General features: G+C 37.6%; 1 protein-coding gene across 2 annotated transcripts; it reads right to left on the reverse strand.

Moving 5' to 3' along the window:
* Positions 1–2,209: 2,209 nt before the first annotated feature.
* Positions 2,210–26,732, reverse strand: SAMD8 (sterile alpha motif domain containing 8). Of its 2 annotated transcripts, XM_065894797.1 has the most exons (5): positions 26,149–26,732; positions 11,580–11,675; positions 7,628–7,745; positions 2,687–2,837; positions 2,210–2,514 (listed from the first exon to the last, which is right to left on the reverse strand). In XM_065894797.1, the coding sequence occupies exons 1-5, from the start codon at positions 26,724–26,726 to the stop codon at positions 2,210–2,212; spliced, it is 1,248 nt and encodes a 415-aa protein (XP_065750869.1). In that variant the 5' UTR covers positions 26,727–26,732. The 2 variants fall into 2 exon arrangements, with proteins under 2 accessions (XP_065750869.1, XP_065750868.1); XM_065894796.1 differs by lacking the exon at positions 2,210–2,514 and having other exon boundaries at positions 2,673–2,837; positions 26,149–26,726.
* Between the last annotated feature and the right edge of the window lie 7 nt (positions 26,733–26,739).

Consider the following 26,739-nt stretch of genomic DNA (forward strand, 5'->3'; position numbering starts at 1 on the left):
TGTATTAAAAAAAGAAATGGAAAAGAATTTTGTCTCAAAGTTTTCCAAGGAAGAGACCTGGAGATGATTAATATATGTAAACAATGCCCTGTAATAGTTATAACAATAAATTATAAATCTAGCTTACCTTTTCCTCAAAACAGATATGATAAATGTAAGTGTGGGAAGTTATTTTACAATCCTCATTGCAGTCTGCTATTAGGCACTCTCAGTATCAAGAGGTCTGCAAAGTTAGTTGCAATTTTTTTTTCTATTTTGTTCTAGAATAAAATCCACACGAAGGAAAGAAGATTGATGTTAGGAAATTTACCATTAAGTAGCTATTCAACATTCTTGACTTAATGTTGCCATGGATTTTTTTTCAAACATTTTCCCAAAAGCCAACGCCAGTCCCTCCCTAGCTAAATTCAGTCCTCTTCTGTCATCTGGAAAAAAATGGGAGTTACATATCTTTTGACCTCAAGGGTCAAAGACTCTAACTGCATAGGAAACATCCTTCACCCTTCATGATTATGCAATTTCCTTAGATGAAATGTTGGCATTTTCATCCCCAGCATGTAAAAGAATCAACAATTATTGAAGATGTTACCAGATTCTAAAGTATGAGATTTAAAAGCATAATAAAACTTAAATTGCCTTGTGCCATTTTCTCAAGTGAAAAATAAAAAATAATGTTCAGAGTACACCCAAATTGGGATCACTCAGCACTAGCTGCAACTTGTTTGCATTATATTTGTTTCCTGCCCAATCCATTCAGGCTCCTCTGTAGCTTATATGGGGTAGGAATATGACTCAAAGTGCAAAAATAAAATATTTCACCATTTAAGGAGCAGGTTTCTGCTAAGTGGCCTAATTTTAGACCTCAATATGCCAGCACCTTTTTAACTCCTTGTTTTAAAACAGAATGTAAAAGCTACACAGTTAATATTCCAAGTGGCTAAGCTCATCAGCTGGGGTTCAAAGTCTAATTCTAGAACCAACCTACTCTCAAAACTACTGTACAAAATCATTAAAAGTAAAGTGACAAATGTAATCACAGAGGTCAAATTACTTAAGGTACTAAATTTCTAGTGTTGTAAACAGCAACTAAGTTATATCACTCCTGACTGCCAAATTAAAACTAAATAGAAAGAATGTATGTACACAATTGTTTTAAAAATAAAAAACAACAAAACCTTTTCATATCCAAATATGTCTGAGATGGCTTAGTTCTGATGGCCAAGAATGAGAAATTTCAAAAACCAAAAAGTTACACAATGCCTGCAACCTGTTATAAACTTCTGAAAGAGAAAAATTTGCATGCATACCTCCCTACTTAAGGACACAGAACTTTAACATCTGATAAAACACTCCATTATTTTGCTCATTAAATAACACCATTAAAAAGCATAAAATTGGGCTGTCATCTGTCTAGCTAATAGTCATAGTACAAAGTTATTCCAGGTACTTTCATCACTAAAATCAAGCCGATTTTATTTTTATGGATGCAGCCATCTTCCCTTCATGCATACTTACTGATGATCATACTGAACCCTCAGAACAAAATAGGAACTGCACCTTTTGTTGATTTTGGTGAAAAATACCAGCACTATATTTGTACTCTGTCACCTTATATATGGCCCCTTTCATTCTCTTCTTGTTTCAGGGATCCTGGTATATTCAGTATACTTTTCTTAAGGATGGTTCAGAAGGCAAAAATTAATTTGTTAGTAAAAAGGATCACTTTCCAGAGTTGCGTTTTTTAGAAAGACACAGAGATTAGTTCAAAGAACAAGTACTGCTCACTTGGTAGGGGTTTTTCGTTTGAAGAAAATAAGGAGCTTAAAAAATTATTATTATTATTTCTTGACTAGAGTCCTACTGGAAATTTTTAAAAAAATCTTTCAACCAGCAAATTGCTTAAGTTGATTTGCTTAAGCTCAACAGGTAAAGGTAAGAGACTAACTTCAATCATAACATTAAGTCTGCCTAAAGAGAAGGGGCAGAAGACATCTACTTAAGCTTTCTGTTCAAACAGATACCTAAGGACTCTTAATTATTCTTTCTTGCTTGCTATAATCACAGCCTGGCTCAGGACAGGGAACTTTACTTTGTCAACATACAGGCCAAAAAGCAAGACATCCAGGAACAACCTAGGGGGAGAAAGCAAAGTTACTCACTTTCAACAACGACTGTATATTTAATCATGAACACATTACAAAGACAGTCTTCATCCAATTAGTCTTTTCATTATTGCTGGTTTTGAAAATGGCCAACAATATTCATTTGGGACTGTACCATTAACATTGCATTCAAAAAAAGAAAACATGGGAAACCAAATTCTTGCTCTCCTACTCTGCTGATATGCTCTGGTATTGGCTAGAGTATGGTAGTACAAAAAGAGTCTCGTTGTGATATAAAAGGCAATAAACACATCAATGGAATAATGTTCATGGGCAGCCAAAATGAAGAAGATTCCAAAGAGGTTGAGAACCCAGGATAAAGTGTGCAAGAAATTCCAGCTTCTTGGTGTATCTGGGAAAAGGACAGAAAGATCATTTTAAAACCACACTTCTTCCAGTGTTTCTCAGTCATATGCTTCTTCCATCAGCCTGTTTCTCCCATTCTTCACAGAATTTGATGCCCTTCCCACAGCCTCCTCTGCAGCTAGTCATTTGATATGCATAGAAGCACTAAAGATACTTACATTCAGTGACAAAGAAATTCAGCATAGTTAGGACGACTGTGTGGCCACTGAACATGTAATCTCCACAAGTGTGAACGCCAGTTAGGGTCATACCAAAGCCACTCCAAATGGCAAAGGCCCGGTGTAATTTCTCCCATACACTGCCATATACCTATAAGGAAAGCTAAGAATTAGTGCTTCAAATGCTTAGGGCAGCAGAGGCTCCTACCACTCCCATTGAAATTCAAAGGCTGAATGACTTAGAAATAAGATCTAAGCAAAAGCAACCAGACTCCCAGTCTAATTAATTCCAGACACCAAGAATGGGTGGTCAAAGCTTGGCTGTACTCAGAACTATTTTGGTAATTTAATGAAATCAATGCAATTCAAACTTCTCTACTTGGAGTTCCTTTATAATGAAAAGGTTACTACAACACAAAACTATTTCCAAGTTTTATACCCTATAATACAGTAGTATTTGCTTGGCTGTTCTTGTCAATAAGAAACAGGCTATGACAGCGACAATGGCTACCATTCAATATCCACTCTCCCTTCTTCACTGGTAATAGAATCTAAAATTTATTTGAAGAGGCAATGAACTGAACTAAAACATTGCATTTCCCACCCTCCTTTGCAGCTAGGTGTCGCTACGTGAGTAAGTTCTGTACAATAAGATGTAAGTGGAAGTGTAAAAGATTTCTGGGAATGCTACTTATAAACGAAAGAGACAACAGCTTGGAGGAAGTCTTTTCTACCTTTCCTTCTTCTAGCCTACAACTCAGACATGATAGCTAAAGCTCTAGCAGTCATCTTAGACCACAAAGTGGCTTTGAGGATGCAAGCCAAGTGTTAGGACAGGAGAGCAGAAAGACAGAAGAATCATGGATTTTTGATGGCTCCATAAATTTATCACACTTGACCTGGATGGAGTACCTACTTTCAGACTTATGAGAGAGAATAAATCATTGCTCGTTTATTAAACTATAGCCACCGCGAAGTTCCTGTTATTAGTAGCCAAACCTAATCCCAACTCCCACGCATAAACTTAAAAAAGCAATCCATTTTGAGGAAGAGTTTGAGCAATGGTCACTTTTTTTAAAAAGGCATTTAACACATAATAATATAAAAAACTGCTGCAATTTTATGTGCATTTACTACGTGCAGCATGCTGCTATATGCTTTTATGTCATTGCATTTAATTTCCACAAAAATCCTATGAACTGATTCAACTGTGCAGATGAGGAAACTGGCTTTAGAGAGGTCACACAGCTAGTAAGTAACGTAATAATAAGAGGTCACACAGCTAGTAAGTAACGTAATAAGGATGTGAACACAGGGCATCCAATTCCAAAGCCCTATGTCTTAAAGAACAAAAGAAACAATCTTATTAGAATCACTATTTCATTAGAAATCTCACCTGATTATACACTACCCAGGTTTTCCCTTTCTGCCTCAGTTGATGGTAGGGAGAGAAATTCATTATTAGAGAAAAGGAAAGGGAAGGTACTAAAATATACATGGTTTGGTTCTTTCCATGACCTCTAATGAGAATACGGTTAGAGATGCTACACTCGTGAAAGTAAAAAATCAGGCAGAGAAGAACAGAGATTGCTAGGAAAATGTCTCAGCCAAGGACAGGAAACAAGTGATGCCATGCAAAAGAAAGCAATAATTACACAACACTGTAAATCAACTATACTCCAGTAAAAATTTAAAAAAAAATACTGTATCACAGAAAAAAGGAAAGCCCAATTACTCAAGTCTCCCCATCCTTTCCAAGCTTAAAATGTCCCAAATATCCTTTCAGAAAAATAAAAATTGAAACACAGCACAACAGAATGAATTTAGACACTTTGATGAGAAATTTGCTCTAAGTGTTTCTTTTCTTAAGGTGGTTCCATTGTCTAATTTCAAAAACAGGCATGTTCTTGGTTCTGTCTCCAAACCTACTACTTCTGGGAGTGAGATTTCAAGCAATTACTTTATTACAATGAAAATGCCCTACGGAGTTCACTGTAAGGGATTTGATTGCTAGTTAATATCACCTTAACTATCTAATTTTAATGACTGCTGCAAATACAGGTCAGTAAGTAGGTTATATTATAATTCAAAGCAATTAACAGTATTTAGGGCAGATTTGAATAAATATGTCCACATAAAACTAACTGATAATAAAAAACAGTCGTTAGAGACAGAAAAAGGGCTGTCCATACTATAGTGGGATGGTATCTAATTTATTTATTTATTTTTTATAAATTTATTTTATTTATTATTTTTGGCGTGATGGGTCTTCGTTGCTGCACATGGGCTTCCTCTAGTTGCAGGGAGTGGGAGCTACTCTTCGTTGCGGTGCGCGGACTTCTCATTGCAGTGGCTTCTCTTGTTGCAGAGCACGGGCTTTAGGTGTGCAGGCTCAGTAGTTGTAGCACACAGGCTCAGTAGTTGTGGCGCACGGACTTAGTTGCTCTGCAGCATGTGGGATCTTCCCAGATCAGGGCTCGAACCCGTGTCCCTTGCATTGGCAGGCGGGTTCTTAACCACTGCACCACCAGGGAAGTCCCTAATTTATTTTTGTAGCACATATTGCAGCCCTACGCACATATATTTTCCTCTTTAGTGGCTGATCCACAATCAAATCCTCAGCTACAGGAAATCTCTTTTCATTATAATAAGCTTACGTATTTCTTCTTAAATCTCTTCTAATCAATTAGCATACTACAATAATTGGGGGTAACTGTTCTATCCCTCCTTCACACCATGCATAGAAATTCAATAGATTTGCTAACTAAAGAATGTCACTTGCCACCTGGTTCTACAAGAATTAAGTCATTAGCCACTGCAGTCGCTGACCTTCAACATACCCTGAAAAGACTTCAGGACACAGTCAGGAATAAGGCACTCTATGCTCTCTGAAAACTGACAGAAAAGGCCTTCAGGATAGTTAGATTTTTTCAGGAGAAAATTTTATGAACCCAATTTCTTGCATCTTCCCATACTTAGAAAAGCACTAAAATCATTAACTAAGACATTTGTTCCTCACGACTAGCAGCAACCTTCTACCAAGATGTGTGGCTTGATTACACGTACACCTTCCCCAAGATCACATATATGCTAACCTTCCCCTTTACGTGTTCAGCGTAGTTCCTCAGAGCTAACTGAGAAGCTGTCTCCTGGGCTATAGTCCTCAGTAAGTCTCGAAATAAACTCACAGCTCTCACGTTGTGCATTTTTATTTCAGTCGACAGATTAAAGACTTAAATTTAAAATATAAGACCATAAAAGTCTCAGATATCATCTTTCATTAATCAGAATGGCAGTGACTCCAAAAATTGTGCTGGCATGGTGATGGGAAAACTGACATGCACATAGTGGTGATAGTAGTGAAAAACTAGTCTTTCCTAGTGAAAATGTGAGCAATATGTATCACAATTTTCAGTGTGTATGTTCTTTAATTTCCTAACTCCACTTCCAGGAATTTATCTTAAGACGATTAAACAAGTGAAAAACCATAAATGTACAAGGATGTTTATGACAGCATTGTTTATAAATAGTAAGATTTGAAAATAACTTAAATGTACATCATTTGGAGACTGGTAAATTGTACAATGGAATACTCTGCAGCTATTAAAAAGGATGAGGTATAGTTATACATATCTCTTCAGAAGAAAGTAAACATACTATTAAATGAAATATAAGCTAAAGTATAATGTTTGCAATATAATCCTATTTTCTGTTTAAAAAGTATCTATCTATATAAACTTGTATGAATATGTAAGCATGGTTAAAAATAGTCCATGTGGTATATACACAACTATTAACAGTATTATTTATGGGGTGGGGTGAAAGAAGTGGGAATTTTGTGAGATTTTACTTTTTAATTTATGTATTTCTATAAAATTTGAATTTTTACAGTAAGTTTATATAACTGTAACTAGAAAGAAGTACTTTCCCTTTTTGGAAAAGAAAAAAAGAAGAAACAAAAACAGCTTTTATCTTAAAAATAAAACATTTCCTTTACACTAAATCCTAAATGTCATTAACCGTTCCTCCTTTCTTACTAGTCAGTCTCCTTATACCTGGGGAAAGTTTGGTCACTCTGCAGCTCAGGACTGTATTTTTAGTTCCTGATCTCCTTTGGCTGCTTAATCTTCCCTTGCAGGTATTTCAGCTACTTATATTGCAGTAGAAAAACAGACACTTAATTTTGTTTCACACTTTACAAACAACATTAAAATAACAAAGGTGTTAATACATCATTTGAATATTTGGGAACACATAACTAAAGCATGGAGGCTTAGAAAAGTAGGCTAATAAATTCTCTTGTCCAAATTTAATGAATCACAACAGCCAATTTTATATATAAAGCACAGGTGATCTTCAGGGTTTTTAAACATTTTACTTTTTACAGTAATTCATTACCCTGTTTTTTTTGTTCCCATCTGCATAATCTATCATCTCTCAATTTAACCAGAAGAGAAGGTATGTCTACAGTATACCAAAACAAGCAACAAAGTATAAAACAAAAACAAAAGTTAGCCATTATTTAAATATATCTCAGAAAGAGTAAAGTTTAGAGTAGTGGGTACTACATTTTAAATGGAATATGGTCCAATTGCAACACTTTTTAAAGAGTGATGAGGACAGTGAAGGGGCCAGAGTTACGTCATATGAGGAACTAAAGATGTTGAGGATGGTGAGAAAGGGAAAATGATAATAGAAAGTTACTTTTTTTCTATAGCTCTACAGCATTGAACTAGTTAGTATCAATGGATAGAAGTAACAGGAAGGTAGATTCTGGCTTAAGATTTTTACCAAATTATTTCTAGAGGTTCATTACAGATACTGAAAATGCTGAAAAGCACATTTTAATGTTAAAAGCAAAGCCTTAGCCTTAGTTCGTATATGGTGCCATCAACACACCAAGAATAAGAGGATAGAATGATAAAGAAGACAGTAGGCTACCTTTCCAGTGCACTGCAGGTGCTGTCCTGGCACGGAGAGGGAGGTCACAAACATGGTAAAGCAGCGAAGCAAGAATACAGTGCCCATCAGACTACAAAGCCTTCGCAGAAGTATTGACCTGTGAACAGTGACCAAAAAGGGAGAAAGATCAGAAGAAAACAAACCAAAATACCTCAGGCATCTAGTGTTTACTTAAAGGGAGAACAAGCAGGAAAACCATTAGATTCTTTGAAGAGGACAGAAATCTTAGAGACCATCTGAAGCACTGTCCAACAGGACGGTGGAAATGGACTATAACTGCACTGTCCAATAAGCTATATACATGTGGCTCTTGAGCATTTGAAATGTACAAGTGAGGAACTGAATTTTAATTTTATTTCATTTTCACTAAATTAAATTTAGCCACATGTGGCTAGCACCGGCCATGCTGGACAGTGCAGACCTAAGAGCATCATTTCACTGTTAAGAAAATATGGCTAAGAGAAAGTAAGAGTTATGCAAGAGACAAGTAAGATAGTACCTAGACTGACTCTTAGCTTAGTGTTAGTTTTATTACTCATATATTGTCATAACTTATTTAATGAGAAGTAAAGTTAAATATGTGATTCTAGGGAATTTTTTTGCTCATTAATGACACTGTAAATTGGTTGACAGTAATTATATAATAAACATTCTTTAATATCTCTTAAATTTAAGCTATAAAATACTGTTTTTTTAATACTAAGTTTTACATTAAGTATATCTCTAACAATTTTTTTTAATGTCTTAAACCAAAACAGACTATATGATTCTTAAGTACAGAGACTTTACTTAAACATTTTTGAAATGCTCCTCCCACCCTCAAAAAAAAGTACTCAATACAAGGTTAGGTAAGTTTCAAACTTCAGTGTGTACACCTGGGATGGAGCTCAGGAATCTGCATTTTATTATTTTTTAATTTTTTTCACTTCAAATATACTTCTGTTTTATTTTCTTTCTCCTCTCCTCAAGGAACTCTAATTATCTATATGGTAAACCTTCAGGCTATCCCCTCAGTGTCCCCAAACATTTCATCTATTTTCTATCTTTAAAAAAATTTTTCTTCAAATTATCTTCTGATTCATTAATTCTCTCTTCTGCTGGATTCAACCTGATGTCATACTCATTACTGAATTCTCAATTTCAGGGATTTTAAAAAATGTGTTTACTTCTAGAGTTTCCATTTCATTCTCTGTTAAAATTATCTTGAACACAGTCAGCAGAGTTACTTTAAAATCTGTATCTGGTACCTCCATTTTCTGGATCCACAGTGGGTCTATTCCATTATTTATTGTTTCTCTTAAATTTTGATCATATTCTCTTACATACTTATGTACCCCTTTATTAGTTATTTACTTGAGTGCCAGATATTGTATATAAAAAATTTTAGAATTAAATTTAGGCCTATATTATCTTCCCAAAGAGAGATTTGATATCTCTTTTGGCAAGTGGTTATGGGCTTTAACAATCTGGGGTCACCTTAATGCAATTTTAGAAACTGAAATTATTTCAAGCTAGGTTTCAGTCCTTGCAGGGTTTCTTTCATTTCTGGTTCACTACCAGTTCTAGAGTGTAGCAGTGGTAATGTAAAAAAAGAAGAAAAGAAGGTAAGAAAGAGAAAAAGTAACACTGAATGGAAAGGGTCCCAAACTCAAAGCAGGAGGATTCTACCACTTCTCACCTTTCTTAATAGCCCTGCTCTCCAATATTTTGGGAAAACACAAGAGCCTAAATTAAATATACTTTCATCCAGAGAAGAATTAAATTCGTTTCTTCTGAGACCCAGTTAGCACTACTGACTTGAGAACACTCTAGCCCATTCCAAAATCCACAGCTTAATCTGGGAGTCTTGGTATCAGCCATTCAACTTTGTTACATACCTAAGGCTTAGTCTCCTTATCTTAGCTCTGGCATCACAACCAGTGGAATGCTTTTTCAGAGATGCTTACTCATTCCTCTGATTGTACACCACAGATTATTTTTTCTGTGTTTTCTTTTTCATGTGTTTGTGTGTTTGGGGCTCTTGAAGATTTTCCTTTCTTCCTGCAAGTTCAGTGATGCAATCCTTTCTTAACACAGGATTTATGGTGAATCTTCTTACCATATGGTGGAAAGTCCAGAGCAAAAGTCTCTGCCTTCTTTTTCCCACGCCATCATTTTGTGAGCTTTTTGAGGAAGACAACATGGAATCTGAATTTTAACAAGAGCCCAGGTGATTCTAGAAAGTGCTACAAAGACCACACTTTGAGAAACACTTTGACTAATTCAACATCAAAACTTGCATTTAGCTGGTCACTGCTACACTTTGCTAAACCTACCAAGGTTTCCTATATAAGGTAAACTCTTTCTTGTTCTGAAGAGTGGATAAATTCAAATCTACAGGGTCTTGTGAGGCAAAGTTAAACCAGAAAGCAGCAGTGATACATGTGGGGTTTTTTTTGTTTTTTTTGCAGTATGCGGGCCTCTCACTGTTGCGGCCTCTCCCGTTGTGGAGCACAGGCTCCGGACGCGCAGGCTCAGCAGCCATGGCTCACGGGCCCAGCCGCTCTGCAGCACGTGGGATCTTCCTGGACCAGGGCACGAACCCATGTCCCCTGCATTGGCAGGTGGACTCTCAACCACTGCGCCACCAGGGAAGCCCAGATACATGTGTTTTTAAACCACCTCTGGTTTTAAGCAATCCACTTATAAATATTGTTGCAAAGTGAGAGAGAATGAAGTACAATATGGCCTAAAAGTGTGACAAGAATAGCAATCATCAATGCTTCTTTTCACCTTCAAAGCACTGAAATAACTGCTGCTTAGGACCTAAAGCTCATCACTGTAGTTTACCTCAACCATTCCCTGGTGAGGAGAAAGAATAAAAAATTCACGAAAGTGTCCCTATTCCTCTTCAGTGTCCAAAGACAATGGATAGCAGACCCACAACTTTATCAGATCTTTTTTTTCTTCACTATGCCTTTTTTTTTTTGTTGAAGAATGGTTGATTTACAATATTGTGTTAGTTTCAGGTGTACAGCAAAGTGATACAGTTATATACATATTTATATATATACACACATATATATTTCAGATTCTTTTCCAATATAGGTTATTATAAGATACTGAATATAGTTCCCTTCTATACAGTAAATCCTTGTTGTTTGTCTATTTTATATACAGTAGTATGTCTCTGTTAATCTCATACTCCTAATTTATCCCTCCCCCCTCTACTTCCCCTTTGGTAACCGTAAGTTTGTTTTCTATGTCTGTGAGTCTGCTTTTCTTTTGTAAATAAATTCATTTGTATTACTCTTTAGATTCCACACTATGCTTATTTTTTTACTTAAATAATTTCCCCTCATTAAAATAGGAAAGTAGCCTCCTCTTATGCTTCTCTCCTTTTTTTTAATGCAAAAAACTTCTTCCCTTTATATCTCTTGTGAAAGCACAAAAGAAGCACCTTCCCTATTCAGCAATTTCCTATACCATCTGAAGTAAACTACACTTGCTAGATGTGCACGGTGTGCAAAATGACCTCTTTTTTAATGCGCCTCCTCCAAGCAGAGAATAATTTCTTCCACCCAAACAACTGACCAAAGACTGTCCCTTGGAGGAGTTTCTAGCCTTCTATAGGAAGTGACATTTCCGATTTGTTTCCAAAGAAAGGCAAGGCTAGACTTAGATTGTCGTGGTTGGCCCATGGCTGAATATCGCCATCTCTAATCCTTCCCTGCAAAATACCTTCAGAATATTACTAAATATGTAGGTACTAACCTCAGGCTGACTCTTTTGTTGATCAAACCCAAACATTTTCCTATGTCAGTAATTATAATGTCACAATGACTAGAGAAGGAAAGTAACAAGGAAACAGCAAAGGAAGAAACAAGGTTTGATGACCTTTGCATAAGACAGTCAAAACACTTTCAGTCTTTTAATGGAATAAGACAGGTACCTGTGCTTGTGAAGAAGAAGAACCAGGAGCCAAATATAGCACAGAATCATGCCACATACTTCTGTCATGGCAAAGGCCCATGGAATTCTAGGAACGCTGGAACAGAAAAAAATTAAAATTTTGGACTGACAAGAAGTATATGTATGTAAACGGCACCACCCTGTCCGTAAGATACTCTGCTAATAATGACCTTAAAATTGTTTTCTTTAACTCTTTTTTAAAATTAATTAATTAATTAATTTTTGGCTGTGTTGGGTCTTCGTTGCTGCATGCAGGCAGGCTTTCTCTAGTTGCAGCAAGTGGGGGCTACTCTTTGTTACGGTGCGCGGGCTTCTCATTGTGGTGGCTTCTCTTGTTGCGCAGCACCGGCTCTAGGCACGCAGGCTTCAGTCGTTGTAGCACGCAGGCTCAGTAGTTGTGGAGCACAGACTTAGTTGCTCCACGGCATGTGGGATCTTCCTGGACCAGGGATCGAACCCATGTTCCCTGCACTTTCAGGCAGATTCTTAACCACTGCGCCACCACGGAAGTCCCTGTTTTCTTTAACTTCTACCTCTTTTAGAAGATGATATCTGGAGAACCTGGGGAAAAAAACTGTTTCATAAAGTACCTCATTTACCAGGACCTCTTTGTTGTTTGTGATTCCCAGTCATGGTTCTCTGTAAAGAAATAACTTTTTTCTCCTTTCCCATAACATGGCAGACCTGTATACAGGACTGCCCCCAAAAGACAGGGGGGAAAAGGCTCACTTCTTAAATGGTGTGCTCATTTCAGGATCCAGACAGTCAGGGCTTGAACTCAACTACTCTTTTTTTTAGTATATTTTGTTTTCAAGCAAGTAAACAGAGTTTTTATTTTGTTTTACTCCTTTCTTTCTCTCTCTGCCCTTTGTTTTTTTGTTTTTTTTTTTCTTCTGTATGCAGGCCTCTCACTGTTGTGGCCTCTCCCGTTGCGGAGCACAGGCTCAGCGGCCATGGCTCACAGGCCCAGCCGCTCCGCGGCATGTGGGATCTTCCCGGACCGGGGCACAAACCCGTGTCCCCTGCATCGGCAGGCAGACTCTCAACCACTGCACCACCAAGGAAGCCCCCTCCTTTGTTTTATATTTGTTTACTTCTATCTTTTCCATTGTTGTCTTTCCTCACCAAATCTACAGCTCCTGTGATTACCCACTAGTAAAAGACATGTCACATTCCCAATTAAAAAGAAAGAAAGAAGGGGGCAGGGAGAAGAAGATGAAGAAAAAGAAGGAAGAAGAAGGAAGGAAAAGGAGAAAAGGAGGAGGAGGAAGAAAAGAAGGAGGAGAGTGGTGGAAGGGAGGAGACGGAAATGAATTAGTCCAAATAGGTCATCTCTGGGTGGTAAGATTATTGATAGTTTTATTTTTATTCTTTGTAAATTTACACTAAAAATTTTTATACAATGGCATGTTCATTTTATAACTAAGGAAATAAAGGTATTTTTAAAAAGAAGACATGAAGTCTGAAAGGTATTAACAGTCTACTCCAAACCTTATTCAGAGTAACTGAAGAGAGTCAATCGTCTTCATTCAGGGACTCATCTTTTACCTATTACCTCAGAAAATAAAGACTCCTCTTGTGAATTTTTAATCTATTGCTGCCTTATTTATCTGGCATTATGGGGGAAAGGGTTATTTCACATAATAGAAATTTTCAGATAAAAGATCCCTTTCAATGACTTCTAAAAATTTAAACTTTTTAAATGAACATTAAAAAAACCTATATATGTATGTGTACATGTGCATATGTATATATTTTAAATAGTTTTACAGTGTTTATGGTAAAAGTAAGTTTTCTGCCCCACCCCCAGCCTAAACCTAATTCTTGCTCTCCAGAGGCAGTCACTTTCATTCTTCTGTTTTATTTGACGTTATATCTTCTAGTCACACACACAAAAACACATTCATACACATAAACACACTCTCTCTTTCTCTCCCATGCTCTCAATATTATTTCATAATTTTGTTTAAAATAATTTTTGGCTTTTACTTGATGGAAATGTTTAAGTATAGTTCATAGCTAAGACAATGAAACGTAAAGATTAAATCCCTTTCTCGTACAACTTCTTACAATTCTCCAGAGCTAATAAAAAAAGTTTGTTCTGTTTCTTGTGTGCCAATTCATCTTCTTGTGTGCCAATTCATCTTCAGACTATTCTATCAATTTCAATGTTTCCTTTGGAGAAATCTCTCCTAGAGCTCCTTCTTTAGAAAGGCTGCATTTTCTAGTCCCTCTTGCATGGCTATTTCTTGGAATAAAACTTAACCCTCATCTTGGGAATTTCTCTTTTCTATATTGGATCCTCTGTTTCCTGAATCCCATGTCCTCCTCTTTCTCAGTTTACTCCTTAGTTTTGATGTAGTGTATCCTTGAATTATTTTCTCAGAGGAGGGATGGACGATAAACTTGTTTTTTTATGTCAGATTTACTGAGGTTTAATTTACAAACAGAAAAATTCACCATTTTTAGCTATACAGTTCAAAGAGTTTTGACAAACACATTCAGTCACGTAATCACCACCGCAATAAAGACAACATTTTCATCACTCCAAAAAGTTCCCTTGTGTCCCTTTGTAGTCAATTCCCTTCCTCACTTCCAGCTGTGGGGCTACCACTGATCTGATTTCTGATTCCTATAGGAATATATATATATATGCAATCACACAGTATTTGTCCAAATACCTTTTGTATCTGGCTATTTTCATTCAGCATAATATGTTTCAGATGCATCCAAGTTATTGCATGTACAATTAATTCTTTATCTATTCTTTGTCTACAATTTCCGTATCCATTCACAGGTTGATGCGTATTCTGGGCTATTTCCAGGTTTGGGTGATTATGAATAAAGACCACATACAGGTCTTTGCATGGAAGTATGTTTTCATTTTTCTTGGGTAAATACCTAGGAATGAAACTGTTGAGTCCTATGTTAAGTTTATGTTTAACTTAAGAAACTATCAAACTGTTTTCAAAGCAGTTGTACCATTTTGCATTTCTACCAGCATAGTATGAGAGCATCAGTTGCTCTGAATCCTCGTCAGGCCTTGTCATTAGCAATTTTTTTCATTTTAGCAATTCTAGTAGCTGTGGGGTTGGAGAGTAAATTTTTTTGAGACTTGCAAATTTTAAAATACCCTTGGGTCTAGCCTTATGTCTATTTGGTAGTTTGCCTAGGCAGAACATTTTAGGTTAGACATTATTTTGTCTTAGAATGTTAGAGGCATTTATTCCATTGTCATCTCACTTCCACGGTTGCTAAGAAGTGTGATGCTGTTTGGATTTCCAATCTTTGTGTGTGTTATTTGTTTTGTCTCTTAAGAAGCTTTTAGGATCTTCTGTCTATACCTAGTGTTCTGAAATTTTTCATTTCTTGTACTGGGTGCTCTTTCAATCTAGGAAGTCACATTCTTTGACTCTGAGAAATTTCATTTTATTATAGCTTAGATAATATCTTCCTCTTCATTTTCTCTATGTGCTTCCTAAAACCCCTATTTTTTCCACTGCTGGGACAATTGGATTCATCTTACTTTTTCTCCTCTACTTCTGATCTCTGCTCTACATGCTGGGCAATTTCATCAAATCCATGTTCCAATTATCCTAATGGATTTTTTTTTTAAATTTATTTTTGGCCGTGTTGGGTCTTCGTTTCTGTGCGAGGGCTTTCTCTAGTTGCGGTGAATGGGGGCCACTCCTCATCGTGGTGCGTGGGCCTCTCACTATCGCGGCCTCTCTTGTTGCGGGGCACAGGTTCCAGATGCGCAGGCTCAGTAACTGTGGCTCACAGGCCCAGTTGCTTGGCGGCATGTGGGATCTTCCCAGACCAGGGCTCGAACCCGTGTCCCCTGCATTGGCAGGCAGACTCTCAACCACTGCGCCTCCAGGGAAGCCCATCCTGCTGGATTTTAAATTTCTACTTTCATTTCTTATTTTTCAAAAGTTTTCTCTGAATTTTCCTTTTTCATAGTCTACTGTTACTGTCTCATAGAATGCAATATCTCTTATCTGTGAGTATATGAATGGTTATTTTTTTTTGAAGTGTTCTTCTGCTCCCTATTTTGTGTTTCCCAGTTTGCTTTTTTTCTATTTGCATTGATCTGTTTTCCTCAAATGTCTGGTGATTCTTGACTGACCGTTCATATTTGACAGGGAAGTACTAAAAAAAAAATAATAATGTGATGCTCTGTGTGCATGGACTGAGGTTGTGAAGTATGGGTTTCACTGGGATAGAACAGAGGTCTAGTTGATGAGATAGGGATATCTCTCCTACCACATTATCTATAGTCCTTTTCTCTTGTGCAAGTTTTCCAAGGAGAGGAATCTGTTCTCCTGCTTGGAAGACTGGGGCTGGGAAGTTAAGTCTGGTTACTTAAGGAAGGGAGCTGGAAGTCTATGTGATCTAGATTTACAGTTAACCAAGTTAATTACATTAAATCAGTTAATTTACAGTTAATCACAGAAAATACAACGAAATCAGGCACCTTTGTTCTCATCTGGGCATGGTGTCCCAGAGTCCAGAGTCCCTCACATTCAACTACTCTGGAGAACAAACCACCTGTCTTCTGTTGCAGTAGAACAGGTCTTAAATTGATTTTCAACCAGTTCTCCCATATTTAGCTCCTATCTATACCCAGTCTTGAGAGATGTTTGATGCCTCCTGTTTTGAGAGTTTTTCTGGAGTACTGCAGTACAAATAAACTCACCTCTTGGGCACCACTAGTCCCCACTCCCAACCTCACAAGAGACACTTAGCTTTCTACTTTCCAAATTTTCAGTATTATCACTGCTTCTGCCTTCATGGGATTATTGGGGGCCCCCACCCCCACTTTTTCTTGTTTCTTTTTTAGTGAAGTGTTGTAAGGAAATTGTCAAATGTGTTTTCAATATCTCATATTTATTCTGATGCAATGCTTTCTAAAATGCATTATACATGTTATGCCTTTTTTTTCTGGATAGAATTTAATTTTCTTTCATAATTCAGAGTCATCACTGTGAACACTGATTATTACACTGGACATGGTAATGACCTCAGAGACTACTGAGAAATGAAAGGCATTGAAGCCCCAGATTAATGTGGTTTTTCCATTATTTATGTGTGCTTTTTACAGTGCTTCTGTTTTCTCTATTAGCTATCCTTCCTCACATATAAGTGGGCCTGCCTCTAGAAGCATCTCTATCTCCTAATTTTTTGTTTATGATCTGCTGAAGCTCTTGGAATTGTGTCAAGTAAGCTTCAGAAGCAGACTCTGAAACAAAGATCACTGTGAAAGTTATTAGAAATGTTCCCAAGAGAAAATATAGGGTAGTAGGGAAATGAGATCAGGAAGGCAAGGAAGCAAGGCAAGAGTGAGACATCAAGCAAAGCCCTGTGGTAAACTCAGGCAAGGGTAACTTTGGCTCAATCCTGCAAGGGATCTGGGAGACAGTGTACGTCCAACCTAAAAGTTGTCTTAATTAGGGCAAAGAGAAATGAAATATTTATACCCCACCTCATCAGTTATTGGTTAAGGGCTGCAGCTGAAGGGATGTAAATTTCCAAGTATGTTTGGCTCTCTTTTTAAGCAGGTAAAGTGTATTCCAGCAGCCCAAGAGCAGTTCTCCAACAAAGACATACAATTGCTGGATGCTGGAAGTATAAGTGTGCAAGAAAATGGAAAAGAGATCTGAGGGGATATAGGAGGAATGCTGACAGCACCTGCTACCATTCTCCTGTGAATAAAGTTTACATAAGAGCATGGGGCTTTGTAGCTGGTGGAACTGTAGACTCGTTAGGCAAAATTTGGTTTCAAACCCCCACTGCAAATTGAAAACATATGTCTATACAAAACTTTGTATATGAATGTTCATAGCAGCATTATTAATAGTAGCCAAAAAGTGGACACAACTCAAACCTTCATCAACTAATGAATGGATAAGCTAAATGTAGTACGTCCAAACAATGAAATAATATTCTGTAATAAAAAGGAATGAAGTACTGATACATGCTACTTATATGGATGAATCTTAAAAGCATTATGCTAAATGAAAGAAGCCAGACACAAAATAAGGCCTCATGTTGTAATGGCCATTTATATGAAATGTCCAGAATAGACAAATCCATAGAAATAGAAACAGAAAGTAGACTGTGGTTGCCAGGGTCTCGAGGGAGGAGGGAAATGGGGTGTGACTGATAATGGATATGAGTCTATTTGGGGTGTTGAAAACGTTCTGGAATTAGTGGTGATGGTTGCACACCTTTGTAAATATACTAAAAACCACTGAATTGTACACTTTAAAATAAAATCCTCACGATCAATCATTTCCCTCTTTTTTCCCATTATGCCTTTCATAGTCATCTATAGAACCTTAGCATCCATTCTCTGATTTCTTGAGATTTTAGGTTTTGGTTCACTGTCACTCTCCAAAACTTCTCCTGTTGTGGTACATATCCTTCTCACTCCTCTTTTTACTTCTCCTCCTATGACCTTGTCTTTTACTCTACTTCAGCGACACACCATCCACGGTTATAAACTGGATCTCGTCATTATCAAGATTTTTCTTCATAATCTCAACGCCAAGAATTCTATACTAACCAACACCTCTTGTCTTTCCATCTTATTCCTTCTAGTACTCCAACTTCAATAATTCTGAGACCCCAAATCCATAGATCTTATAACACTTTCACAGTCCTTCACCTACCTCATATCCCCCTGTCCCTCCTTATCTACCTATGTCCACAGTTAGTCATTATAATCACTCCCTTTCCTCTTTTTCCTTCATTGCATTGCCTAGCAAAACTTAAAGCCCACTTAAATCCAATTATCTACATATTCTATAACTGTATCTGTGCAGTTGAGTGAGGCTGGTAAAAACACACAATATCAACATGACTATTAACCTCAAGGAGGTCTTTAGTGCTGCTACTACATCACACAAGCCTATTCACTCTCATAGATGACTATTTTACACTTCATCCTTTCTCCTCAAACCTCCGACCTTCTCTCTCTTCTAAATCCCTGTTTTCAGAGGAAATAAAAACAATCATCAGAGGACTTCCTCATGCTTTACATCACATCTAGCAACCTTATATCTGTTCCCATATTTTCTGTCTTACCCTCTGTTATGAATTAATAGACCCTGTGCCTAAGACCAGCCTCTCCCACCCACTAGATCCTACCCCTTTTCATCTACTCAAGGATATTTTTCCATCAATTATACCCTCTCTTTCCTCTAACAGTATCTCCTTCCCTCTAAATTGGGTCATTCCTACCATCAGTACAACAATCATGCTATATAATATAGCCCATCCAAAACAAAACCCTGGAGATTCCATATCTTTTCCTCCTTTCTTCAATACAACTCCATTTCTCTGTTGCCCTTATAGAAAAACTTTTAAGGGCTTGTAAGACTTGATTGTTTCCAATTTCTCTCTTCCCATTCTCTTCCCCTCTCTCATTGCTTTACCCAATTTTTTTACTTTGAAAAATTCTGATCATAACAAAAGAAAAGCTGAAAGATAAACACTTTATATTCTTCACTTAAATCTATCAATTGTTTACAATAATTAACATTTTCCCATATTTGCTTTACTTCCCTCTTTCTATACAAACCTAAATACACATACACACTCTTGGAGGAGACTAAACCCTTCCCAAAATAAGTTGCAGACATTATGACACTTCTCCTCTAAATACTTCAACATGTATCTCCTAAGAACAAGGATACCCTCTTCATAACCCAATACACTATTACACCCAGGAAACTGTAACACCGATTTAGTGTTAAACTGTATCATTTAATATGCCATCCATATTCAAATTTTCCTAACTGTCCCTAAAATGTCCTTTATAGCAGTATTTTTTTTTTCTTGATTGAGGATTCAATTAAAGTTCATGTACTGAGCCTGGTTATGGCTCTTCAACTTCCCTTATAATTCCCTTGAAGAACTTCCCCTCTCAGTCAACCATTTTTTGTTTGTTTTGTTTATCACTATGGGTTCATAGATTCTTTTTCTTACTCAGTATATTATAATCCATTACCATCATTATGCTTTTTTTAAAAAATTTATTTATTTTTGGCTGTGTTGGGTCTTCGTTTCTGTGCAAGGGCTTTCTCTAGTTGTGGCAAGCAGGGGCCACTCTTCATCGCGGTGCGTGGGCCTCTCACTATCACGGCCTCTCTTGTTGCGGAGCACAGGCTCCAGACGCGCAGGCTCAGTAGTTGTGGCTCACGGGCCTAGTTGCTCCGCGGCATGTAGGATTTTCCCAGACCAGGGCTTGAAACCGTGTCCCCTGCATTAGCAGGCAGATTCTCAACCACTGAGCCACCAGGGAAGCCCTTATTATGCTTTTTGATGTTCCAATTGTCCTAACTTGATCAATGAGAGCCCCTTAAAACCAGTTCATATGTTCTTTTGATAGGTTTCTACTTCCTTGCTTTATGGCACAAAATCTATTTCAGGCTAATTTTATGCTTACCATGCCCCAGACTTGTTTCCTCTGCCTAGAGTACTCTTTCATCAGATATCCACATGCTACCCTTTCCTTTCTCTAAGGAGCCCTGGTCTGTTCCTTTAGTACAGATTGGTATTTAGAAACCATGATCTGGATGCTCATGGTGCTTCACAGCTACTGAGTTTTTCCTACAAACCATTTCACATCAGTTCATAGAAATCTTCCTCATTCTTTTCTACGATTAAATAGTACTCTATTGTGTAGGTGTACCACAGTGTATTCAACCAGTTTTCCATGGATAAGCATTTAGATTATTTCCAATATTTATAATTATTACAATTAATGCCACAATGAATAACTCGGTCCATATGCTGTTTCATATTTGTGGAGATACACCTTTAGGTAAATTCCAGTCTCACATTCTCTCTTGAACCCATTATAATCAGGCTTTTGCCCTTATTAACTCTTGTCAAAGTCAACGGTCAATTATCCTCATCTTACTTGACCCCTCAGCAGCATTTGACACAGCTAATTATAATTTATTCCTGTCTTCTTAAAAATTTTTTTTAACTTGGCTTCCATAATACTCTCTCACTCTCTCTGCCCTGACTTCCTCAGTCGTCTTCTTTACTAGTTTTGCCTTACTTTTCTGACCTCTAAACATTTATACCTGTTCCTGGGCTCAATCTTCAATATTCTTTTCCCTTCTAAACTCACTTCCTAGTAGACATTATCTAATATCATGGCTTTATCTACACTTGTAACTCCCAAATTTCAGCCAAGATCTCTCTGAACACTAACTCATCTTTCCATCTCTGACTTGACTTCTGATTTGGTGTAAAAGATACTTCAAACTTGACATGTGTAAAACCAAACCCTTACTTTTCTCTTCAAGTCAGGTCTTTCCACAGTCTTCCCACCTCTATAAAGGGCAACTCTATCATTCCAGATGATCAAGTCAAAAATGTTGGAATAGGGCTTCCCTGGTGGTGCAGTGGTTGAGAATCTGCCTGCTAATGCAGGGGACACGGGTTTGAGCCCTGGTCTGGGAAGATCCCACATGCCGCGGAGCAACTAGGCCCGTGAGCCACAAGTACTGAGCCTGCGCGTCTGGAGCCTGTGCTCCGCGACAAGAGAGGCCGTGATAGTGAGAGGCCCACACACCGCGATGAAGAGTGGCCCCCGCTTGCCACAACTAGAGAAAGCCCTCACACAGAAACAAAGACCCAACACAACCCAGAATAAATAAATTAATTTAAAAAAAAAATCTTGAAATAATCCTTGAATTCTCTTTCTCTTACACCTTACATGCAAATCCATAAGCAAATCTTGTTGCCTGTATGTACATACATACATACACACATATATATACATATATGTATATCTACACACACACACGTATGTACCACTACTCTTCTCATCCAATCCACCCCATCTTTGCCTAGACAAATTCAATAATTTAACTAACCTCTACTTTCCCATCCCCACCACTGAGCTATTCTATTAATAACAATTAGACTGACCTTTTAAAATGGAAGTTAGATAGCTCTACTCTTCTCCTAAATGCTTTCCAATGGCTTCCCTTTTCACTTAGAATGAAAGCTAAAGTCCTTACAATTGTCTACAAGTACCTACAAAATCTGGACTCCTGTCTCCTCTCAGATCTCACCTCTAACTGTTCTCTCCATCTCTCTCTTGCTGTTCCTTAAACATGCTAAGCCTACTACCAATTCAGGATTCCTGCACCTTGCTGTTTCCTCTGCCTAGAGTACTCTTTCATCAGATATCCACATGCTGTCTTCCTTACTTCCTTAGGGTCTTCTGCTGGAAAAACTGTGTACGATAGAACAGGGAAGGAGATATAGGAATCTAACAGCTTCTTAAACAGCTTTCTTATTTTAGCACCACCCTTTCACCCACAGTATCCAGAGCTTTGAGAAATCTTCAAGATAGTTTGGGTTGGTTCTCAGTTTTCCCAACTGCTGCTTTAGAATTAGGTTACTTTAGCTCTGCTAGTTGCCACTCACCCATCTGCTTTTCCTTTTTTTTTTTTAACATTCATTTATTTATTTGGCTGTGCCGGGTCTTAGTTGCAGCATGCGGGATCTTTTTTTTGTAGCATATGGGATCTAGTTCCCTGACCAGGGATGGAACCCAGGCCCCCTGCATTGCAGTGCGGAGCATTAACCACTGGACCACCAGGGAAGTCCCTCACCCATCTGCTTTCAAACTCCCAAAAATGTATGGCTGTTTTCTCCTCTCTTATCTACCCCTTCCTTGTAAGTTTACAACTTAAGACCAACAAACAAACACAACTTCTTTACTATACTTTTAGTCAGGGCTCGAGAGAGAATAAAATGTTATATATATGTCATCCTGCTATCTTAACATGGACATTTTAATTCATTTCATTTTAAAAAAAACCCATATACTATAAGGCACTTTCAGAAGAGTACAACGTTTTGTTTTTATTTTTTAAACATCTTTACTGGAGTATAATTGCTTTACAATGGTGTCTTAGTTTCTGCTTTATAACAAAATGAATCAGTTATACACATACATATGTTTCCATATCTCTTCCCTCTTGCGTCTCCCTCCCTCCCATCCTCCCTATCCCACCCCTCTAGGCTGTCACAAACCACCTAGCTGATCTCCCTGTGCTATGCGGCTACTTCCCACTAGCTATCTATTTTACGTTTGGTAGTGTATATATGTCCATGCCACTCTCTCACTTTGTCACAGCTTACCTTTCCCCCTCTCCATATCCTCAAGTCCATGTTCTAGTAGGTCTGTGTCTTTATTCCCATCTTACCCCTAGGTTCTTCATGACCTTTTTTTTTTTCTTCTTAGATTCCATATATATGTGTTAGCATACAGTATTTGTTTTTCTCTTTCTGACTTACTTCACTCTGTATGACAGACTCTAGGTCCATCCACCTCACTACAAATAACTCAATTCCGTTTCTTTTTATGGGTGAGTAATATTCCATTGTATATACGTGCCACATCTCCTTTATCCATTCATCTGTTGATGGGCACTTAGGTTGCTTCCATGTCGTGGCTATTGGAAATAGAGCTGCAATGAACATTCTGGTACATGACTCTTTTTGAATTATGGTTTTCTCAGGGTATATGCCCAGTAGTGGGATTGCTGGGTCGTATGGTAGTTCCATTTGTAGTTTTTTAAGGAACCTCCATACTGTTCTCCATAGTGGTTGTATCAATTTACATTCCCACCAACAGTGCAAGAGGGTTCCCTTTTCTCCACACCCTCTCCAGGATTTATTGTTTCTAGATTTTTTGATGATGGCCATTCTGACCGGTGTAAGATGGTATCTCATTGTAGTTTTGATTTGCATTTCTCTAATGATCAACGATGTTGAGCATTCTTTCATGTGTTTGTTGGCAATATGTATAGCTTCTTTGGAGAAACGTCTATTTAGGTCTTCTGCCCATTTTTGGATTGGGTTGTTTGCTTCTTTGTTATTGAGCTGCATGAGCTGCTTGTAAATCTTGGAGATTAATCCTTTGTCAGTTGCTTCATTTGCAAATATTTTCTCCCATTTTGAGGACTGTCTTTTCGTCTTGTTTATGATTTCTTTTGCTGTGCAAAAGCTTTGAAGTTTCATTAGGTCCCATTTGTTTATTTTTGTTTCTATTTCCATTTCTCTAGGAGGTGGGTCAAAAAGGATCTTGCTGTGATTTATGTCATAGAGTGTTCTGCCTATGTTTTCCTCTAAGAGTTTGATAGTGTCTGGCCTTACATTTAGGTCTTTAATCCATTTTGAGTTTATTTTTGTGTATGGTGTTAGGGAGGGTTCTAATTTCATACTTCTACATGTACCCGTCCGGTTTTCCCAGCACCACTTACTGAAGAGGCTGACTTTTCTCCACTGTATATTCTTGCCTCCTTTATCAAAGATAAGGTGACCATATGTGTGTGGGTTTACCTCTGGGCTTTCTATCCTGTTCCATTGCTCTATATTTCTGTTTTTGTGCCAGTACCATACTGTATTGATTACTGTAGCTTTGTAGTATAGTCTGAAGTCAGGGAGCCTGATTCCTCCAGCTCTGTTTTTCGTCCTCAAGATTGCTTTGGCTATTCGGGGTCTTTTGTGTTTCCATACAAATTGTGAAAATTTTTTTTCTAGTTCTGTGAAAAATGCCAGTGGTAGTTTGATAGGGATTGCACTGAATCTGTACATTGCTTTGGGTAGTAGAGTCATTTTCACAATGTTGACTCTTCCAATCCAAGAATATGATATATCTCTCCATCTTTTTGTATCATCTTTAATTTCTTTCATCAGTGTCTTATAGTTTTCTGCATACAGGTCTTTTGTCTCCTTAGGTAGGTTTACTCCTAGATATTTTATTCCTTTCGTTGCAATGGTAAATGGGAGTGTTTTCTTAATTTCACTTTCAGATTTTTCATCACTAGTGTATAAGAATGCCAGAGATTTCTGTGCATTAATTTTGTATCCTGCTACTTTACCAAATTCATTGATTAGCTCTAGTAGTTTTCTGGTAGCATCTTTAGGATTCTCTATGTAGAGTATCATGTCATCTGCAAACAGTGACAGCTTTACTTCTTCTTTTCCGATTTGGATTCCTTTTATTTCTTTTTCTTCTCTGATTGCTGTGGCTAGAACTTCCAAAACTATGTTGAATAAGAGTGGTGAGAGTGGGCAACCTTGTCTTGTTCCTGATATTACTGGGAATGGTTTCAGTTTTTCACCATTGAGGAGGATGTTGGTTGTGGGTTGGTCATATATGGCCTTTATTATGTTGAGGAAAGTTCTCTCTATGCCTACTTTCTGGAGGGTTTTTATCATAAATGGGTGTTGAATTTTGTTGAAAGCTTTCTCTGCATCTATTGAGATGATCATACGGTATTTCTCCTTCAGTTTGTTAATATGGTGTATCACATTGATTGATTTGCGTATATTGAAGAATCTTTGCATTCCTGGAATAAACCCCACTTGATCATGGTGTATGATCCTTTTAATGTGCTGTTGCATTCTGTTTGCTAGGATTTTGTTGAGGAGTTTTGCATCTGTATTCATCAGTGATATTGTCCTGTAGTTTTCTTTCTTTGTGACATCTTTGTCTGGTTTTGGTATCACGGTGATGGTGGCCTCACACAATGAGTTTGGGAGTGTTCCTCCCTCTGCTATATTTTGGAAGAGTTTGAGAAGGATAGGTGTTAGCTCTTCTATAAGTGTTTGATAGAATTCACCTGTGAAGCCATCTGGTCCTGGGCTTTTGTTTGTTAGAAGATTTTTAATCACAGTTTCAATTTCAGGGGCACAACGTTTTACAAAAACAAGACAGCACTACAAACTTTCAAAAGATTTTTTAAAACCACAAATATAGGGCTTCCCTGGTGGCGCAGTGGTTGAGAGTCCGCCTGCTGATGCAGGGGACACGGTTCATGCCCCTGTCCGGGGAGATCCCACATGCTGCGGAGCGGCTGGGCCCGTGAGCCATTGCCGCTGAGCCTGCGCGTCGGAGCCTGTGCTCCGCAACGGGAGAGGCCACAACAGTGAGAGGGCTGTGTACTGCAAAAAAAAAAAAAAAAAAAAAAAACCCGCAAATATAAAAACTAATAGTTTTGAGTTTTGTTCTATTCTTATTTTTTCATATAATATACTGTATTCTATTTTATGCACTCAGTATTTATAAAAACAGAATACTATCCATGAATCAGTTTGTATTTGTGATAGTTCTAATTTATCTGATGATACATGAGACCTCCCCATATTTTTAAGAGAAGCAAAACCCTGTTCATCTTTTTTTAAAAAAAAGTAAACAAATTCCATTTATTACATATAACATTCCAGGAAACCCTTTTAAAATCTGAAGTGCCCAAGGAGCTATAACATAGCTGTAGAAAAATAAATTAAGCAGTGGTTCTTCCTACTCATCTAGGCTTAAGGTCTAGTTTACTCTAAGAGAAAAAGGCAATTCTAAAGCATATCTTTATATAGCACAAGATAAGGCAAATGGGAAGTATATATCAACCAAAACAACAATAATAAAGAACGTAATTATCATGAATATATCATTATCATTGCTAGTACAGCTGTCTTCCACAAACTTGGCAACTAGAAACAAAACTTACCTGTCTAAGAATATATCCGGGAGTGGTGGATAGGTCTGCATGTCAGGCACTCGCTCGTGGACTATAACCATTATGAAAGATGTAAATCCGAACACTATAAAAACATATATACAACTCAATATGGTCTTCCAATACTCTGGGTCCAATCTTCGAATAGAATGTTTGTTTTTACCATTCACATACTGGTATTGATCAGAATTCAAATCAGTGATGGGTCCGTCACAGTCGTGTGAAGGTTCCCCATTACAGAGCCACTCTGCATTCTGAAGAGCACTAATGAAAGGGCTCATGGAACTCATGGGACTGTCACTGTTGTATCCCATCTCTTCTAAAACATCAATATGTATTTTCTGCAATTTTCGGACTGACAGCATTAACCTTTTAATGTCCCCTAAGACTTTGATTTCCAGAGGAGGAGACCGGAGATCATATTCAGTCAATGTTAGCAATGTGATTCCATCAAGTCGGTGCTTATTGCATAAAATGTCCACATACTCAAAAAAGCCTTCATCCTTCAGCCAAACAGCTACATGCTTGGTAGTCCAGCGGCGAATGCAGAGCTGATTAGGAAAAGCCATTTCCTCTTCCACT

The sequence above is a fragment of the Phocoena phocoena genome, chromosome 16 (genome assembly GCF_963924675.1).
Source record: "Phocoena phocoena chromosome 16, mPhoPho1.1, whole genome shotgun sequence".
In the NCBI taxonomy this organism is placed as follows: Eukaryota; Metazoa; Chordata; class Mammalia; order Artiodactyla; family Phocoenidae; genus Phocoena; species Phocoena phocoena.

Bases quoted from the DNA above. Each gene is read 5' to 3' on its own strand.
- SAMD8 (XM_065894797.1), bottom strand. From the start codon at position 26,726: ATGGCTTTTCCTAATCAGCTCTGCATTCGCCGCTGGACTACCAAGCAT. The intron at 11,676-26,148 runs GTAAGTTTTGTT...TTTCTGTTCCAG, and splicing joins CCGGATATATTCTTAGACAG to CGTTCCTAGAATTCCATGGG. The intron at 7,746-11,579 runs GTACCTGTCTTA...CACTGTTCACAG, and splicing joins CTTCTTCTTCACAAGCACAG to GTCAATACTTCTGCGAAGGC.